Source organism: Pleurodeles waltl, chromosome 1_1, assembly GCF_031143425.1.
Source record: "Pleurodeles waltl isolate 20211129_DDA chromosome 1_1, aPleWal1.hap1.20221129, whole genome shotgun sequence".
Classification (NCBI taxonomy): domain Eukaryota; kingdom Metazoa; phylum Chordata; class Amphibia; order Caudata; family Salamandridae; genus Pleurodeles; species Pleurodeles waltl.
In genome coordinates, this window is record NC_090436.1 from 446,141,823 (window position 1) to 446,163,148 (window position 21,326).

General features: G+C 44.4%; 1 protein-coding gene across 1 annotated transcript in view; it reads left to right on the plus strand.

Moving 5' to 3' along the window:
• RASGRF2 (Ras protein specific guanine nucleotide releasing factor 2) overlaps positions 1-20,765 on the plus strand; it is a 1,901,930-nt gene extending 1,881,165 nt beyond the window's left edge. The window contains exon 27 of the mRNA XM_069224559.1: positions 15,772-20,765. Within this exon, the coding sequence (XP_069080660.1) occupies positions 15,772-15,864 (93 nt within the window). The 3' untranslated portion in view covers positions 15,865-20,765. The remainder of the gene's footprint in view (positions 1-15,771) is intronic.
• The last annotated feature ends 561 nt before the right edge of the window (positions 20,766-21,326 follow it).

Sequence of the window (21,326 nt, forward strand, 5' to 3'; positions counted from 1 at the left end):
GGTCTGAAGGCCATGAAAAACCCAGCTACTGTGTCTCCATTCATCCCACATTTGGATAAGAAGTATAAGGCCCAAGACAACTCTCCAACTTGCCTTATAGGTCAACCAAAACCGAATTCAGTTGTATCCCAAGCAGCACAACGCCGCTCGAAGAACCCCTGTGCACCAATATCCTCTTGTTCGGATAGAGGTAGCTGTAGGCTAGATAGCATCAGAAAAAGATTCTCCACAAAGGCACCCACTACAGTAAGAGCAACAAACGTGCTAGCTATTCTGGCCTGTTTTGACCGCCAGATGTGGTCAAACATGTCACCATACGTAGACCTGTTACCTGAGGAGACGAAATTAGAGGCACGTAAGATCCTGCAGGAGGGTGAGGGCGTGTCAGCGGAACTAATCAACTGCACCATTGATGTTTACACTACGTGATTCAGACAGCTAGCAGGGGTTACAGTTCTCCGCAGAGAGGGGTGGTTGAAATCCACCTCCTTACACCAGCAGATCCAGACAAAGATATGCCATTTGACGGGGAGTCATTATTTGCCAAACATGTAGATGATGCCCTGCAATCGATAAAGGCTGACACAGACACATCCAAGTCCCTCTGCACGCTGCAATACTGGAAATAGCCCTTTCGAGAAGCTAGGGGAAGAGAAAGCTATTCATTTCGGGGAAGTTATCAACCCTACAGGCAGTACTAGTCTACTCAAACTCAATACAGTCCACAATATGGTCAACAACAACAAAACAGGCAACCCCCAGCAGCTGCATAAAAGCACACTACCAGAGGAAAGTTGCCTACAAGAGGCAGAGATACTAGAAAACAAAGACTTGCCAGAGATACCGACTACCTCACTAACATATTGGATTAGAGGTCAAATTGCAAATAATTTCCAGCAATGGCCCGCAATTACTTCAGACAGATTGGTTCTAGCTGTCATCTCTAGAGGACATTCACTGGAGTTCCTCCAAAAATCCTACTGTCATGCCCATCACCGCCTCAATTAAAACAACTCTTAAAAGAGATATTCAACATGATGAAAAAAGGAGCGGTAGAGATCATTCTAAAAACCCAAAACAGAATAAGATTCTTCTCACGCTTCTTGTTTGTCAGGAAACCCTCAGGAGAATGGTGATCTATACTCGACCTTCGAAGGCTAAACAAATTTCTAAAGAAACAAACTTTTTGCATAGTGATGCTTCAGGACATCCTACAACTCTTGAACAACAGAGATTACATGACATCACTAGATCGTCAGGACCCATACTTCCATATCCCAATATGCACAAGGCATTGCAAATTCCTCCACTTCCATGTAGCCGGTATCCATTTTCAGTTCAGAGTACTACCATTCAGACTAAAATCTGCCCCCAAAATTTTCACAAAGTTGTTGGCCCCAGTAGCAGGTCACTTCAGGCAACAGTCTTCCCATACTTGGATGATTGGCTCATAAAAGCCTCTACATCATAGCAAACAGCAGCAGCAACAGCCAATTGCCTCACATTATTCAACAGATTAGGCTTCACAACCAATTACTGCAAGTCTCAACTAGAACCAACAAAAAGATTAACGTTCTTGGGAGCCATTCTAGACATAGTAAAGAACAGACCCTTTCCTCCCAAGGACAGACAAGCAAAAGTTCATCAACTAGCAATCACACTATCCAAAAGAAAGTCAGTTTCTGTGCGGATGTACAAATCATTCATGGGAATGATCTCTTTGTGCCTTCCGCTGGTCCCAAATGGTCGCTTACGTCTGCGGCCACTTGAGGAACAACTAGGCAGGCAATGGATCCAGATACAGAGCTCATTCGGAGACCTTATTCAGATAACACCCGCAAGGAGGACAGTAATGTATTGGTGGACACAGCCCTCAAACCTATCGAAAGGGTTTGGATATCTACAGGAAATCCTCAACTTCATCATAACAACAGATGCATCACTGGAAGGCTGGGGGGCCCACCTCCAGGACCTACAGATCAATAGAAAGTGGTCCACAGAGGAAAAGAAACTTCATATCAATCAGCTGGAGCCCAAAGCTATTGCCTTAACATTAAAAGCTTTTCTTCCCAAGGTAACACACTCATCGGTCCTCACACGAACAGACAATACCACCAGTATGTTCTATCTACACAAACAAGGAGGAACCCACTCTAAATCACTCTCTGCTCAGGCACAGGACATCTGGAACTGGGCACCAACATCACATATCCATCAAGGTAGAGCATGTGCCAGGAGTATCCAATCTGCTTGCAGACTCGTTAAGCAGGACCACCATTCCATACCATGGATGGGTGCTAAATCTACAGATACTGAACGAGCTATACCACTGGTGGGGTAAAGTTGGAATCTTCTAAAGGATCGTGGGGGAATGCATTTTTGATGCAGTGGTCAGGGGTATATGTCTGCGCCTTTCCACCGATTCCATTGGTCCCAAAGGTGATCAACAAAATGAAGAGGGAACCTTGCAGACTTTTCATAGCTCCCAGGTGGCCCAGACAGCTCTGGTTCACCGAATTCCTACTTCTCTCGAAGCAACCTCATCTACAACTCAGGATAACAGTAGACTTGCTGACGATGAACCTAGGCCGGATACAGCATCCAGACCCAACATCGCTGCACTTACTGGCCTGGATCCTGAATTCTATGAATTCTCCTCATTAATCATTCCATCAGATTGCAGAGAAATACTGGCCAAGGCAAGGGCCGACACAACAGAGAGAACCCATAGATTCAAATGGAAACACTTCTGCCTTTGGTGCTTATCCTCTGACATCCATCCACTCACAGCACCGCCAGAACGGATTCTTCCATATTTGCTACACTTATCTAGGCCTGGATTGTCTTATTCCTCAATAAAAGTTAATCTGGCGGCAATTTCAAGATTCAGACACACCAATAATGCACCATTCTTGTGGTCTTCTCGTATTATGAAACTATTCCTCTAAGGACTCATCAGGGTTTTTCCACCTGTTAAAACAAAACACCATTGTAGTACCTCAATGTAGTCCTGGGCAGCTTATAAAGCAGCCATTCGACCCAATTCATAAATCAGAGCTAAAATATTTGACCTGGAAAACAGCAATCTTACTGGCTCTCACTTCTGCCAAGAGGGTAAGTGACATAAAAGCTTTTACTGTCAAGCAACCTATTTTACAGTTTACAACAGACAGTGTTATCCTGCGAACAAACCCTAAGTTTATTCCAAAAGTACCATCTGACTTCCACTTAAGTGAGCCAGTGGTTCTCAGAACTTTTTTCCCAAATCCTCAGATGCCAGCAGAGAAATCCCTGCTCTCTCAAGACATCAAACAATGCCTCAAGTACTATTTGCACAGGACCCATCACATAAGAAAATCAGACCAGTTATTTCTAGCATACGGAGGTATCAGGAAAGGTCTCCCAGTAACCAAGAAGACTATAGCTAAATTGATTGCTATTATTTTATAGTTTTGCCATTCACAAGCTGGAAAGTCTTTACAAGACAGAGTAAGAGTCCACTCCACCATAACCATGGCCACATCAACGGCTCTTTTTGATGGAGTACCAATTCAACACATTTGCAGAGTGGCAACATGGTCCAGCAGGCACACATTCACAAAGCATTATTGCCTGGATGGGAGCCATAAAATGGATGCAGCTGTGAAACAGGCGGTGTTATGATATCTCTTTAAATAAGGTGAGCCTCTTTCTTTTCCCTACATCCGCTAGTTGTGTTTTGCAATGCCGACCATATGTTTTGTTTTGCTGTATTGCTTTTGTTACTTTGATTCAAGCATGTGAATCTATGAAAGATCCAATACTAGGGAAGAAAATACATTACTTACCTGTAACTGTAGTTCTCCAGTATTGGTATCTTTCATAGATTCACATGCAACCCACCCTCCTCCCCTAAGAGGATCCCTTCACTCATAAGAAGTATTAACATCATGTGAATCTTTGAAAGATACCAATAGTAGAGAACTACAGTTACAGGTAAGTAACTTATTTTCTGATCTGAGGTACTAAATATTAATCTCTTGGGTATATATTGACCAACTAGAAGTTAATCAAAATGTAGTATTTTTGGTAGGGTGAAACTGTCTGATTTGCAGTGCTAATTAAAGTTGCATTCTGAATAATGGAGACTCCAAGTGAATGTATTGATAAAACTTATTGGACTTCTTTCATCACCCTTGGACACAGAACCATAATTTGTCATCAGCAAAATGTAATAGGGGTATGCCACCCATGGTAAAATGGTGATTACGTTTTATTTACAGTGTAAAAAGAACAAATACAAAACATATAGCAGTGCAAGAAAAATTCAGATCAGGTAACTCATTTTCTAGAATACATCTAGGCATAAGATATAATTGATGGCATCTAGGGAGTGATGTACCACAAAAGGGAGAAGTAGTATCAAACAGCAAGGAGAAATTTGTTATATACCTGTTTCTTGACTTGTCTCAAACTGTTGGCCTTTTGCTTTTCATCTTTCATTAACTCAATAAGTGTTCTTTTATTAGAGCACAATTTGGAAATGCATACTGGCATTGTTGAACCATGTGACGCTTCGTGTTAAGGCACAACCTGGCTATTGCTTATAATTATATTACCTCAAATGCACAATTTTACTACGACTGCAATTTCCAAACAAAAGCAAACTGATTTCTACAGAAAGTACTTCTTCAAGGGATCTCTGAAAAATAATTGAAAATTGAATGCCAGCAAGCATAGGTAAAGCCAATAGTTCAGTCTTGCATTTCTACTGCTCACTAAAACTTATAAACAAGCATTGGCAAAGCCAGTCAGTCTTGTGTTATCTGACAGGCTATTTGCTTTGTCAATAAACAAAATGTAAAAAATCTAAAATATTTCTGATCTACAAAATCATATATTGACATAGTAGTCCCTGCACTGAAGTGAACTAATTTGTGTCTGGATGTGCTCTGTATGAAATGGCAGAATGCCATTACTCACAGTGAAGATAGCCAATGGCTGAAGTTGGCTGACCCACTGCCCCATGATGTATGTTGTAGTGGATGAAGGAAAAATGTGAAAGACAATAACAGACCAATGACTGAAGAGGGCTGGCTGAAACCCTAGATGTAAGTTCATTATGCATATTATTTTAGCAAAATGAAAAGGTTTTGGCTATCATCAGCCCTAAAAAGCCTACAGCAATTAAAAATACTTAAATAAAAATGGCTTGCTTTCTGTATATAGTGCATCTATGAGCTAAAGAATTTAATTTGTGATGATTCAGATTTCTTTTATGATGTATAATTGGCCATCATGCATGGCAAAGAGAATACTCCATGAGAGGCAGATGCACCAAGCAGGTAATAGTAGGAGGTGAGACATTTAAACTCCTCTTGGAGCCACCAGAGCCCACTGTGTGTATGTTTTAGAGAACTGGCAAACCTTAAAGCTTGCAGAAAGTTGCACTGTCAGGTCGAATCGAAAACCCATCAATAAATGGCTGGCCACAAAAACCCCTGAGCATGATCCATGTTCCTAGGACATGCATAGTCTTCAAGGCCTACTTCTTTTTTCCCAGCTGAATTGTAATTATGTGTTTCCATAGATAAAAGAGCCACCATACACCCAATAAATGTTGTCTAAGATATTGTGAGGCACCCAAGAAAGACAGTAAATGCTTAACAGAGGCTTCCCTCAACATATCAGATAGTAACTTTCTTCTCAATTCCATTCCTCACTAACATGGGACTCAAAAAACTGTTAGTGACATTACACTACAAGCATAAAAGTTATCATATCTGATACAGATTGCTAGCTGCAGATTCCTTAGCCTTGAATTTTCCCAGGCGTCAGAATGGATCCAGAAACCTTTGCTCGAGCAATACCCCTGCCTGCGCAGTCAAGTGGCTCCATTCGGCTACATGTGGCATAATTGGCACCAGAAGTGATGTCACGGTCACCTATGTAGGTGCCACTAAGCCACGCTTGCATCAGTTCTTTTCTTTCCGCACTAGTTAGCTCCGACCAGGAGAGAGCTACCCATCTGTTGATTGCTCACTGTACCGGGTGACCCTAGTCACCCTAGCCAACAACCCACCCCTGAGAGCTTGGTGTCCAAGCCTTAACTTCCCATGGTGCATTCCCTTCCACTCCCCCAGACAGGGAATCCTAGGGACTGAACCATATTGGGAAGACGTTTTCTTCCACCAACCTGGCACTGAGGTCGGTGAACACCTTGTGCTTATTGAGCTATCTCTCACAAACCATTTGGGATGCAGTTGCACAAGTGCTGCCTCAGGTCCTGATGAGGTCTGGGCCATACTCTCTCAAGCAGTAAGAAATGGGAGGGACTCAGCAAAGTTCTCCATTTAGTGTGGCCTGCATACGACTGACTCTCTAGGCAGAGCGGTTGTGTTGACAGTGGCCTTATAGCACCACGCCTGGCTGAGGGCATCTTGTTTTTCTGGGGATGTCCAGGTAAACCTGATGGACATGCCCTTCGATGGAACTTGCTTGTTTGGCGATGTTGGATCTGGCCCTTATTGCAGGGTCATCTCCAAACTTTTTGCCCCCTTCCCCCTACTTTCTCTGACTGTTTTTTGTTGCCATAGGATTCTGGGCACTTTACTACTGCTAACCAGTGCTAAAGTGCATATGCTCTCTTTCTAAATTGTATTGGTGATTGGTTTTTCCCTTATTGGCATATTTGATTTACTAGTAAGTCGCTAGTAAAGTGCACTTGAGGTGCCCGGGGCCTGTAAATCAAATGCTACTAGTGGGCCTGCAGCACTGATTGTGCCACCCACATGAGTAGCCCTGTAAACATGTCTCAGACATGCCACTGCAGTGTCTGTGTGTGCAGTCTCGCACTGCCAATTTCACCTGACAAGTGCCCTCACTTGCCAGTCCCAAACCTTCCCTTTTACTACATGTAAGTCACCCCTGAGGTAGGCCCTAGGTAGCCCCATGGACAAGGTGCAGTGTATTTACAGGGTAGGATATGTACTGGTGTGTTTTACATGTACTGATAGTGAAATACTGCCAAATTTGGATTTCATTATTGCAATGGCCTATCTCTCCCGTAGGTTAACATGGGGACAGCCTTGAAATATCTTTTAAGTGCAGTTTCCCATTGGAAGCAGATAGAAATATGCAGTTTGTGGTCTCTGAACTCACAATTTAAAAATACATCTTTTGGCACAGTTGGTTTTTAGATTGTCTGTTTGAAAATGCCACTTTTAGGAAGTGGACATTTTCTTGCTTAACCATTCAGTGCCCCTGCCTGTGGAATCCACGCCTGGGTCAGACTGACAGTTGAGCTGTTTGTGGATTCCCTCTAGACAGTGACACAAAGGGAGCCAAAGTGTGTCATGCATATCCTGATGAGTCTCCTGGACCTGAAAGGGCTGTGCCTATCCTCACACAATGCAGTCTCCAACCCCCTGGAGTGTGCCTGGGGCCAGGCCTGGGCAAGGCAGGATCTTGTGAACAACAGAGACATTTCTTTGAAGTTTACCTACTTCAAAGGCAGAAAGGAGTATAAGTAGTGGACCCAAAACCCCAGATTTGTAGATTACTTCTGGATCAAGAGGAACCTCTGCCAAGGAGAACAGCTGAAGAGCTGGATGAGGAGTAATGCCCCTTTGCCTGTGAGTGTGCTTTGATGGGTTGGTCTACAGTTGCTTCTTCTGCCTTTGAGAGGATAAAGACTGGACTTTGGTGTGCTTTCCTGCATGTGAAGTGTCTCCAAGGGCTTGGACTGAGCTTGCCCCCTGTTCTGAAGTCTCAGGGCCATCAAAGGCTTCCTCTGCCAGCACCTGGACTCTCTTGAAGAGACTCCTACCCTGCCAAGTAGTGCCCAATCCAGTCCCATGACCCTTGAAAGGAGAAGCTGGTGGAACCAAGACTGAAATCCATGCACAGGAGCCTTGTGGGAGAAAAATCGACGCAGCACCTTCTTCTCAGCTAAAAAAATCGATGCACCCCCTTCATTGCGTCTGGGAAATCGATGCAACACCTCTGTGTGTCTTCCAAAATCGACGCATCACCCACGCAGCGCGGCTCTTCACCACCTTGCGCCAAGATTTTGCATACATCGTCGCTTTGCATCAGAACCACAATGAACCTGCACGGATCTGAGGTTGCCCGTCTGGAAATTAATGCATCGCTCTTCTGCGGGAGGGAAAAACAATGCATCGCCTACCCGACTAGAAAAGAAACAACGCACAGCCTCACTTGCGAGTCAAGAATCAACGCATCGCTTACTATTCCGATGTACGCTCACCTGTGCAGCTTTATATTTAACGCAAACCAGGTACTCTGTGTAAAAACAACGCATCCATTGATTTCTATATGTTACGACTCTTTTTACTTTGAAAATTCATAACTTTGCTTATGTATATTGGATTTTTGTCGTTATGGCCTTGTTTGATTTATTTAGATAAATATTTGCTTTTTTTCTAAACTGATCTTGTGTCACTTTTGTAGTGTTTTTACTGTGTTACTGTGTGTGTTGGTACAAATACTTTACACATTGCCTCGGAGATAAGCCTGACTGCCTGTGCCAAGCTACCAAGGGGGTGAGCAGGGGTTATCCTAGGTGTGTATCTCCCTTACCCTGACTAGAGTGAGGGTCCCTGCTTGGACAGAGTGCCAACTGACTGCCAAACAGAGGCCCCATTTCTAACAGGTGAGAAAGCAGACTCGGCGCTGGAGCGATTTAAGGACTCTCGGCCTATGGCCAAGTCCTTGGGCCCTTCAGCGATCCCCCATCCACCGTCTGCCTTTTGTCCCTTTTGTGGATACGAGAGGGGCATGACACTGTACCAGCCTTATGCCAGTCACTGTCCTACACAACCACCCTAGGCTATGCGAGGACGTGGACGCGGTGCCTTCTGACCTAGAGGGTCTGGAAGTAAGAAGTCATCCGCCACCCAGCACCTGCCAGCTGCAGCCTCAAAGCCATCCTAGTTTGTTTCTGCAGGACAATGCTTGCCCAGTTAGAGGGAGAATTCACCATCATCTCCTCCACTGGCAGCCCATCACATCAGACGCATGGGTACTGCAGATCATCAGGATGGGCTATGCCCTGCCTTTCCAATCCTTTCTGTAGGAAGCTGGCCTAGTGTGTGGTGGACACCTATGGTGTTTGCCCTTTATACCAGGTAACCCCTATTAGTAAATGTAGGCAGTATCTAGGAAGTCAGGGCTCTCTAGAGGTTGCTGTGGATGAGCACCCAAGTCTTATTTAGGAGACATGCAAAGCTTATGCAATACCACAATAGTCACACAGCACCTTATCACACATGAAAGAACCACACAGTGTTACAAAAATAAAGATACTTTATTATAGTAACACAACACTAGATTATTTATAGGTAGTCCCCCAACTGGAGGTAGTACACACTATACATTGACCAGGAGAGCAGAGGTAAGTACCTGGTTTTCCAAAGGACTAACAAGAGGACTGAGAAAATGGATTGTGCATGAACAGGACCAGACTAGAAGGAACCAAAGCTGGATTCTGGAAGAAGAGGATCTGGAAAAGAAGGGTGACAGAGTCCATTCCACAATGGAGTGTCTGGTGGGTGCAGGAACCTCTGCCCACCCTTCTGTGGATGAAGATCGGGTCGATGGGGGAAGGAAAAGACCAGCTGTGGAGCCAGGAGTTGAAGAGGAGTCCTTGGAGCAGAGCCGATGGTGTCCTACTTCGGTCGTCAGGTCACAGATGGTCAAAGTAAGATGAAGTAAAAGAAGAGTTGCAAGGCTGAAAAGGACCAGCAAGGTCCAGGGGACTCGACCCTTGGAGGGGAGTCGGGCTGACCCTCAGCAGTCGGGAGAGCCAGAAGAAATATAGGCAATCCACCGATAGCAGGAACAGTAAGTCGAAGTGAGGCCCAATCAGCACACCTGGAGAGGAGTTCCACATCGCTGGAGTAGCATAGAGGAGACTGTGCTTGTGAGGAAGAGGTGTTGGGGGCAGGGGCTACTCTGAGCCTGAAGATCGCTTGAAGCAGGAGACAAGCCTCGGTAGTTGCAAGAGTCGCGGTTCACAGGGGTACTATCCTGTAAGGAGAGACAAGGGCTCACAGTCTCCCAAGTTTGGCAACTGGCAGAGAAGACCAATCGGACCATTCTAGACCACCACCTGTGATGCAGGATCCACACGGTTCAGGGGAGGGCAGATCCACACAGCAGGACATCGTTGCTGTAGGTGCCTGCAGATGCAGGGGAGTGACTCCTTCACTCCAAGGGAGGTTCCTTCTTGCTTCTTGGTGCAGGCTGAAGTCTCGCCAACCCCAGAGGATGCACAGCCAGGGAAATGTTGCAGTTGCTGGGAGGAGCCGGAGAAACAATGTTGCAAGGTGAGATTGTCTCAGGACTTGCAGTCTTATCGGTTCCTGAAGAGTCCAATTGTGGTTCCAGTGGCCAGAAGTAGAAATAAACGATGCAGAGGAGTCCTGGTCTTGCACATGGAATCCAGGGACCTACCCTTGAGGGAGTCCCTAAATAGCCCTAAAAGGGGGTTTGGTCACCTTGTGAGGTGACCACCTATCAGGAGGGGTCTCTGACGTCCCTTCCTGACCCGACCACTCAGATGCTCCCACGGGCCTCTGCACATCTTGGTTTCAAAATGGCAGAATTGATTGGCCACCTGGAGGAGCTCTGGGCACCACCCCTTTCCTTTGTCCAGTTTCATGTCAGAGCAGGGACCAGGGGTCCCTGGACTGCTGCAAACCGGTTTATACAAGGAGGGCACCAAATGTGCCCTTCAAAGCAAACCGGTGGCTTGGGGAGGCTACCCCTCCCAAGCCTTATAACACCTATTTCCAAGGGAGAAGCTATTGCCTTCCTCTCCCACAGGAAATCCTTTGTTCTGCCTTCCCCTGCTTGAGCTGGTTAAGCAGCAGGAGGGCAGGAACATGTCTGAGGGGGGTGCAGCAGCGGGGGCTGCTCGTAAAACCCTAGAAGACTGGTAGGAGCAATACCAGGGGGTTCTCTAAGGACCCCCAGAGTGCATGGAATCATACAACCAATACTGGCAACATTATTGGGGTATGATTCTGACATGTTTGATACCAAAAATGCCCAGGTTCAGAGTTACAATTATGTAGCTGGACACAGATCCTGTGTCCAGTACACAGGTTTAATGCCTTCCCCACACCTGCGAAGTTCAGTGCAATGGAGCTGGAGCTCATAGGGGCACCTCTACTCATGCAGGAGTGCCCTCAAACACAGGGACCTGCACCCTGCCCTCTGGGCTAGGAGGGCCTGCCCAGGGGTGACTTACAGCGACCTGGTGCAGTCACCTGTGGTGAAAAGGTGCATGCATCTTTTCATGCAGGCTGCAATGGCAGGCCTGCAGACACATTTTGATGGGCTCCCATGGGTGGCACAATACACGCTGCAGCCCATGGGGGACCCCTGGTATCCCAATACCCTAGGTACCTAAGCACCATATACAAGGGACTTATAAACGGATACTAGTATTTAGAGGGACAGAGCACAATCAATGGGGTCATGGTTAGTAGGATCCCAGTGAAAACAGTCTAGGCAAATAGATAGCAGGCAAAAAGTGGGGGTAACCAAGCCAAAAAGAGGGTACATTCCTACACTTACCTCCCCCAATACTGCCAACATGGCTGCCGGAGGATCATATGTCTCTACTCCCAGAGGAAGTTACGGCTCCCGTATTCCCACTACTTTCTGATACCAAAAAAGAACATGAGTCTTCACCATGTTCTAGATCTACGGACCATAAATCTCTTCCTCAAGAAGAAGAAGTTCAAGATGCTCCCATTGGCTTAGGCCTTGTCTGCCCTAGACCTAGAAGGATGGTTGGTAGCGCTGGATTTACAGGATGCGTACTTTCATATTCTTATTCTGCCAGCCCACAGACATTACCTGCGTTTCAAGGTAGGCCATGATCATTTTCAGTTCACCGTGCTGCCATTTGGCCTTACCAGTTCCCCTTGGGTGTCCACCAAGGTGATGGAAGTGATCGTAGCTCATCTGCACAGGTCAGGCGTTTCAGTCTTCCCCTACCTCGACGACTGGCTTTTGAAGGCGAGTTCGTCCCAGGCAGTTGTTTCCCACCTCCAGCCAAGGAAAACTTTCTGTATTTGCTGGGGTCTACTATAAATGTGCCAGACTCACACCTGACTCCCTCTCAGGCGCTCTCCTTTATAGGAGCTGTTCTGTAGATGGTGCAGTTTCAGGCTTACCCTCCCCGGCAGCGAGTCCAAGATATTACGGCTATGATACTGATGTTTCCGCTTGTATCTTGGGTTTTGGTGAGACTGACTCTGAGGCTGCTGGGCCTCATGGCCTCCTGCATCCTGCATCCTGCTGGTAAATCATGCCAGATGGCATATGCGGGCTCTGCAGTGGGACCTTAAGTTTCACTGGGCTCGGGCAACTCTCTCAACATGGTCCAAATCTCAGAGGGAACTCAACTCAATTCGGTCAGAGGCAGACTTGTCGTCCTCCCCCAACCAGACCTTACAGTATTGACACATGCATCACTTCTGGGATGGGGTGGCCATCTGGGAGAGGTGGAGATCAGAGGACTCTGGTCTCTGGTGGAATCCAGACTCCACATCAACATGTTGGAGCTCCGGGCAATCCGACAAGCATTTAAGGCATTTTTTCCCTCTGTCAAGGGGAAGTTAGTGAAGGTGTTCATGGACAACATCACCACCATGTGGTAATGCAACAAACAGGGCATGGCGGGGTCATGGTCCCTTTGTCAAGAGGCCCTGCGTCTATGGACATGGCTGGAGCAGCAGGGCGTCACCCATGGTGGTTCAACACCTGTCAGGTCTCTGAACGCAAGGACGGACGAACTCAGCTGGCGATGCCTAGCGGATCATAAGTGGTGTTTCCCCATTCAGGTGTTACAAGGTCTCTTTCAGCAGTGGGGAGAGCTTTGCTGAGGTCTGTTTGCCTCTAAAGACAATGTGCAGTGTCAGCAATATTGTGCGTTGGAGTTTCCAACGCGGCAATCACTTGATGATGCTTTTTGCCGTGAATGGAGCTTAGGTCTCCTGTATGCCTTTCCGCCCATACCACTCCTCCCCGGAGTTCTCAAAAAGATCAAGAGCAAATGGGCCTAAGTAATCCTTGTGGCTCTGGATTCGGCACAGAGACTCTGGTATCTCGAGCTTCTGAAGCTGAACATTGATCCTCCGATCAAGTTTTTATTTCGGTAGGATCTCCACCCAAATCTGTCAACTCCATGCTTTCATGCATGGAGATTGAGTGGCGACAGTTGAAAGCCTTTGACCTTCCTCCCAAAGTCTGTAATGTTATTTTGCCAGCCAGGCGTTCCTCCACCAAGAAGCTATACACCTGCTGTTGGCAAAGATTTGTAAAATATTGTACAGGGAAGTCTTTAGATCCTCTTTATGCTTCTCTCTCTGATGTTCTTCTTTTCATTCTGTCTCTTGCCCAGCAGGGCTCTGCTCTGGGCACTCTTAAGGGCTATCAGTCTGCATTATATTTTTTTGTGTGGCTGCCTGACTAGCCCTCTTTATTTAAGTCCCCTATTGTAAACAGGTTTCTGAAAGAGCTTATGCGTATGTTTCCCCATACGCCCGTTACCCTGCCTCAGTGGGATCTAAATTTAGTTCTCCCATACCTCATGTGTGCTCACTTTAGCGACTGCCCAATTGCCCCTCCAGCTGCTTACCATCAAGTCAGCCTTCTTAGGGGCAATAACATCTGCCCGGAAAGTGAGTGAGATACAGGCCTTGTCATCCAGGCCTCCATATCTCAATGTTTCCTTTTAAGGTAGTGCTTTGCACCTCTGCCTCTTCCCTCCCAAAGGTGGTGACCCAATTTAATTGGGGACAGACTGTCACCCTGCCTACCTTCTTTTCTCTACCACTCACTCCAAGGAAGATGAGCGCCTTCACCGACTGGACCATCAAAGAGCGTTGATGTTCTACCTTGACTGCACAAAAGAGTTCTGGGTGGATGACCAACTCTTAGTGGGGTACGTGGTAGCAAAGAAGGCGTGGACAAAAACAAACCATTACGTAATGGGTCGTTCTCTGTATAAAGATCTGCTACACCCTGGTTAAGAAGCAGCTTCCTGAGGGCTTACGTGCCCATTGCATCAGGAGAAAAGCTGCAACCACTGGTAGCTTGTGGAGTCATCTGTCAGGCAGCAACGTTTGGCATCCCTGCACACGTTTGCCAAAATACTGCCTGGACAGTCAGGTCCACAGGGACGGGCATGTCACCCGTTCGCTCCTGCAGGACTTTTAGTCTGAAAGCATTTGTCGGCAGCCCACCACCAGGAGGATATGGCTTAGGTATCTATACAAAGGTATGGAATCTGCAGTTAGAAGTCTCTATCAGATGAAAAAGTTACTTACCTTCAGTAACGCATTATCTGGTAGAGACTCTATCTAGCTGCAGATTCCCTACATTCAGCCATGCCTTCCCGCTCTGTGGACGCATTGTCTAGGGTCAGGGTGATCCCTTTCAGGGCCCTAGTTTGGGGACACATATTTGTCAGTTCTTGTCATGGCTCTGTGCTTCTGGTTTGGAAAGTAATTGACACCCACGCACCTGGGTGGTGCCTATATAGGTGACTGAGACATAATTTCCGGCACCAACAATGCTGACAATGCCACACGGAGCTGAGTGGAACCACTCAACGGCGCGCACAGGGGTATTGCTCAAGCAAAAGTTTCTGGATCCAGTCTGACGCCTGGGGAAATTCAAAGGTAGGGAATCTGCAGCTAGATAGAGTCTCTACCAGATAACGCGTCACTGAAGGTAACTAACTTGTTTGTTATGATTTCTCAATAAAATGAATAGGGCTACCACTGAGATCTAGCCCAAACGTAACATAATGGTAACCTTGAAAATGTTTGAAAAAAGGGAGATGACTCATTAGAACATTTTCCATTGTTTGCCAATTAGTAATGTGCTGTTTGTTTTGAAGATTTTCTCTACACCAGCACATTTCTCTACCCGACAAATGTTTAGTAAAAAATGTCCTATGATAAGTAGGGTTGTTACAGATTGCAGCATTGAACATGTAAATGTTGCTACCACATGCCACACTGGACAAAATATAGCCCTTTTTAACAAACATTTATCACCCATTAATCAGGTGGTAAATGTCCCCACCCCCTACTAATTATAATGTGGAGAGTGAATACATAAAGAAATCGGTCTCCTCCGAGATGGCCAGTAAAGATGGCCAAACAGGCCATGTTCCTGCTGGTTCAGCTATCAGATATTATGATGCCCAATTGAAGGACTGGCTTATGTAAGCCCCTTGGTAGCGACAGCATTGTATGAGCTAACTCAATTGCTGGTCTAAATGATGAAATTGGTTCTTAATTTTATTTATTCATTAATATAGTTTATTTAGGTATGTCATATAGCGCAGGATTGGCTCCAAGAAAATGCAGTGTGCTTTACAGAGAATTCTAAAACATGAGCATCTCTAACAGGAGATACTGTACCTTAAACAGTATGGTATGTAGAGTCTGGTGGAAACCGATCTCAGAGACCTAAACATGATGTGAAGGAAGAACAGGAACATGGAATTGGGGCAGCATTAGACCGAACATTATCAAATACTGTGGATGTGACTTGCTCAGAACAACACAACGTTTGGTCAAGTACCAAATCTGAGATTGGAAACCAGGTCTAATATTAGCAATTTAACTAGCCGCGTTCATCTTCTTATTGAGTAAGGACTTGAGGAGGAGTGGGTACTGAGTATTTGTGCCTTTTTTACGTGCCACTCTTTTCAATGTAGACCATTATTTTGTTTTCTCGCAGGTCACACAGTTTCTTCTGGACAGATCTCTCATATTGGATGAAGACACCCTCTACGAATTATCCTTAAAGATTGAGCCGAGACTCCCTGCTTGAACAGCCACAGTGGTCATCACTGCTAAAACCAGCTCAAGTACCACACCCCAGTTTCTGCATGCAGCGCTTTCCAGGGCACTAAGGAACTAAGGAGGAGCTCTCTTCCACAAAAGCGGAGACAGCCCGAGAGAAATATTTTTTCCAAAAAGGGAAAGAACTGAAGTTGTTTGTGGCAAAGCACAATGGACAAAGAGAGTGAAAAGCGAAGATGGTTACTGGGGAACAGAAAAGCTTCCTAGAAAATGCCAGCAATAGAAGTACTGTGCGAAATAACTTGTAAATGTACATTGATTTCTGATTACATGAGGTAGCTGAGGATCTGCAGAGGATTTCCTGCTTGTATATGAAGATTGAGGTGCCAGCGTGAATCAGGGATGTGTACATCAGTAATGCATACCTCCATCCCATTCATGGTCATGGATGCATGTGACATAGAGTTGTTGTAGATAGGTAAAGTGGGGACTGCATGCTCAAAGAGGACTCTCATTGCGGCCTCTTGGCACTCTTCGAAATTCTCACTCGCTACCGAACATTACACTTCGAACTGTCTCTTATGTCCTTCGCACCCAGATGTCACAAGGGGGAGACGATTCTTGGAGACATCAGGGCTATTTAGGGCACGTTAGGTAAGTGCACCAGGAATCTGAGGGATCACTTACAGCAGCACACAGAGAACTTTGGCCACTTATTGCCAGCATGCCTGCTGAAACAGAAGCCCTCTGTAAACTGGTGCTAGCATGAACCAGTGGTGCCCGGGCTCCGTGGAATATTCTGAACTAATGGTTCTCCTGTAACTCGCCTACTTTATGATTGCCTCTGACCATGCACAGCGCTCTGCTGGAGTTAGGCTAAGTTGGCACTACAGAAAAAACATGTACATACACAGGTACATACGCACACAGGAATAAAAAAACAGAAAGTCTCCAGATATGGAAACATCCTGCTGCCATTTTTCAAGCGAGAACAGATAACTTAATAAGAAAATATAAGAGGTGGGGGTAAAGAAAGAGGATTTAAAGAAAAATACCACTTCAGTGTTATTTAGCAAATCAAGCATGAATTTAATTTAACAATTCCAGAGTAAACCTAAATCTATTGAGATTTTAATTCTTTCTGGTACTGAACATACATTTCCTCTAGAAATTGAAGGATATGCATTTACCACCAAACTTTAAATCAGGCCTTTATGTTTTTTAAGAAAAGGAAGACTAGTGCAATACTTATCAGAATATGATCCTGTCCAGTGCAAAAATCTATTATCTCAACTTGTTATGACACATATTTGTGCTAACAGAAATTTCCTGTGGTATTTGACACCACATCACAAACCATCCATGGACCTTCTGCACTGGGGTGAGAAAGCTTGCAGATGGTAATTTGTAAATCTTTGCACGGATGCACCTTTTGTCCCCTGGCTTTTGTACAGCGTTGTACTGATGTGTATATTACACGTGGATATTTCACAAGTGAGGCCGATGTTCATTATTTACACGCATATGAAGCATCTCACAAGAAGAAGGTTCCAACAGATATTGGTTTGTGAAGCCAGCGGTAATCCGGAGAAAGCAGCCCACGGTTCTAAACATGCACTATGGAGAGGAGGACGCACCTACTGTGAAGTATTTGTTTGCTTTCATGTCTTACTTTGTAGCATGCATAGTCTGATAGGTCACTAGAAATCTAACTAGAGTAGTGCTTGACGGCACCAACAAATGTAAGCATGATTTGAGGAAGGGTGAGCCTTCTTGTTTTTTTGTAAGTGTCAATACACGATTAATGCATGTGAACGTATGAAGGGCTTTAAACCCCTACCATTGCAGCTGCAGGAATGGGTTGAATGACCGTCTTGTGTTAAGTTGCTTTGGTTGAAAGCAGGTAGACCATCACATGTCTGTAAGCAGGCCGTATTAACACATTTTTCCAGACGTGCTCGCTGGCCTGTCCACTGTTTGGTATTTAAGAAGCCTCTGGTACTGCCTGATGTGATATAAAATCCATATCTGTAAATGCATGATAATGCACTGTACTTCCGAAGTTTCTTGATGAAGTGTCGTCCTAATGTGCCAACATGGCTGAAACAATTCTGCATCAATATATCATGCAACTCTCTAAGACTGGTCAATATTGAAGAAAATGTGTACACAGTTGGCGACATTCTAAGTTGTAAATTAGTTTACGCATCTTGGGTTTTCTCTTCTCTCAGGGAAAATATATATTTCAATTAAAATTTCGTTCTACAGGATCACTATTCCGACTGAATCCTTGTGTGTATTTCAAATTCGGAGCCTGAATATAGTCGGGTGTTGACAGAAAATCATAAATTTTCTGTAGAAAGTGTTAAAGGAAGTATCCACCATTACTTTCATTGTACTAAGCCAATTGCGCTGAAATTCCACCAGTGGAGTCTTTTGTGGAGTGCTCAAACACCAACAAGATTTCGTGGAGCTAGTGGTGAAATGCAGCATTAGATAGAGAATGAACTTCGGAGAGTTTGAAAAATGTTAAGACTTGTGAGCGCATCGGAGAGCCAGAAGAGAAGATAGTTGTACATGGAATGTAATTCAAAGTTCTCCAAAACAGGACTTTATTGCAGAATGGAAAGCAATATTGAGGAACTCTATATAATTGTTCAGTTCTCCATAGTGGAGTGGTTCTTAAACTTTTGACTTCTCTGGGCCTCCACTGAATCACTATTGGAACCTGGGGCCCACAGCTTCAGAAATTGTGGTGACTTGAACAGCACACAAAATTAATGAAACAAGCATTCATCAAACAAATACAGAAATGATTTCAAGTTTTATTTATTTCACAAACAAATATTTTAAAAAACAAAATTTTTATTTTGCTGAGAAATTTGAGGCTTTTCCAAATTCAATTGAGACCACAAATCGTCCATACTTTATTCTGTTTGATACACTTGCACCAGTCCTATGAATCAATCTGAGGACACAAACTTTGTTTAGCCTCTAATCTGACATTTACAGAACGTTTTAAAATTTTCAACTTTCAATTTTGCTTTTTTATTTATATACACTATATTAATCTGGTGATATTATTTAATTTTTTTAATAGTTGTGGACACCTGAGTAGGCGTTGCAGACCCCCAGGCGTAGAAGGAAAGGTAGAGTAGCTTCCTAATAAAAAATGGGGCTCGACTATGGAGATATCAATGAACTATATACATGGCCTTGAAAATACTTCAGTATTCAATGAGAACTCAGTGCAGAGCTGCTGACACGTGTGTGGTATGGGTAAAATGGGAAGAGTTGGTGAACATTTGGGCAACTTGATTTTGTAATACCTGAAGTTTCTGTAGATGGTTTTGTAGGAATCCAAAATAAAGAGAATTGCCATAGAAAAGTCATGGGCCTGTATTGGTTGAGCTAGCCAGTCGTTTTTCACTGTGAATAAGAAAAGGAAAAGCTATCCTAATATGGTGAAGTTATTAATCACAACTTATTACCACTGAAGAAATTCAGCCCAGCAAAGCTCAGCTCAGACAGCTAGGAATCTGCACAAATCGCACGCCTCGCTCCTGGCTACCTGAGCTGAACATGAAGAGTGTTGACCTTGCTCAGCCTGACAGGCACTCTTCATGAGGGGCAAACTGTGTGGGGGCGTGGCCCCTCCGCCCTGAAGGACGGGCCGCGGCTATTGTATTGTAAACAATGGTAAATTATTTTACCACATGACATATTTAAAGCAGAGTGGAAGGAGGGAAATGGGGGTATAATCAGAGAGCTCAGAAATTGCACGATTTTCCATTATCATCCAATTGTAAATCGGGCGCTATTACTCTAATGTGATGTCAGATTGCACGCTCAGCACCACCACAAATGTGTTGGCAGCAGGCATTATTCAACTCGGGGCCAGGCTGCCTTCATGCTGGGCTAATCCATGACTCTGCCACCCATCCTGCTGACCAGATTCTGTTGACCTTTCTAGGGGCAAACCCTCTAGATTTAAGCATGCTCCCACTAGAGGACGCATTGTGGGGCGGGGGTTTCCCTATGTAAACTGTGGTGCCCCTAACTTCCAACATATTTGTGCCTCCTTTTTCAGAAGTGTTTCCTGTTTCAGTGCTAAAGTGGTGGAAAAATAGAGGTAAACCAGGCAGAAAAGAATGTGTCCTTTGCTCACACCGGCAATTGCTAAGATCCTCTAGTGTGAATATACCGTGAGGAATGATTCTTTGATGTTACATGTAAGCCAATGAAAAGAGGGTGACTCAGCTATGTTGATGAGTTCTTTCTTACAAGGTGTAAATTTTGTCAGTATTATTGCCAGTGTACATATCCTTGTTGCCTTTAGGCCATCACAGCACATTGTATCTCGCCCACAAACCTCTAGCTTGTTCTTCGCTACTGTTTCAAATTGCAGTGATAAAATAGAGCGGATTTGTTTTCTAGATAAGAAATATGCACCCCCCCATAACTGATGGCAAGTACATACGATCTCTCATAGCATATTACATTTTCATAGCCAGACAGAAGAGTATGCAAGATTAAATTACACACCTTTTCGTGTATGACTTAGTTTTCTTCTAAATTGTTCGCCCAGTTTTCAATAGATTTTACACTCACATGAGCAATTCTTTTGAAAGCTGGGATCAGCTGTGTTTTCTATGTCATCTCAGTGGGGCATGCAATAATTTTTAATATTTAATATCCTGTAAGTCTGTGAAAATTGTTGAAATCTTAATTCCAGATGCTGTCAGAACTCCTGAAATTAAAGCAGTTCATTTCTGTATGCTTGTTATTTCTGTAATGTAATGTCTAATACGGTTATCTTCCATTTGATTTATTACATTCAAATAATATTAATTTAGCATATCAGGTATATTGAATTGAAATGTCTCATATAAATATTTTTATTAAATCAATGCAATGGTTTAATAATTGAATAAGATTGATTTTTTTGATGTTCCATCAATTGAAGTAAGGGCTCTTTATATTACTAGTTCATCCAGCCCTCTCAATACATCTTCAAGTTGTTAGAACCTAATAGAATGGATGGGTGATATTTATATAGCACACATTACCTTTTTAGTTCTCTAGGCGATGAACCGCTAAACATTAAATAGCAGGTGGAGTAGACAATTATTTCCGATTTAAGACTAAAATGGACTCTTCACTGTTCTACGAGAATAGTTGATGGAACTGTCATCAAATCATATTTGGACTGGAGAACATCTATCTTGAATTGTCCAAAACAGGTCAGTAATGCTAGAGCATACCTTTGTGTGAGACTAGTGAGAAGAAATCATATGTCAGACGACCAATACGTCATGTTCAGTGCCTCCTAATGCAACAAAGGGTTACATTTAAATGTCTCTGAGTTTTGCATCTGATAGAGACAACTAGCTGCAGCTCCTTACCTTAGAATTCTCCCCAGGCCCCAGACTGGATCTGGAAAAACTATTCAGCAGTACCTCTGCCCATCGGTAGAGGGCACTGTACAAC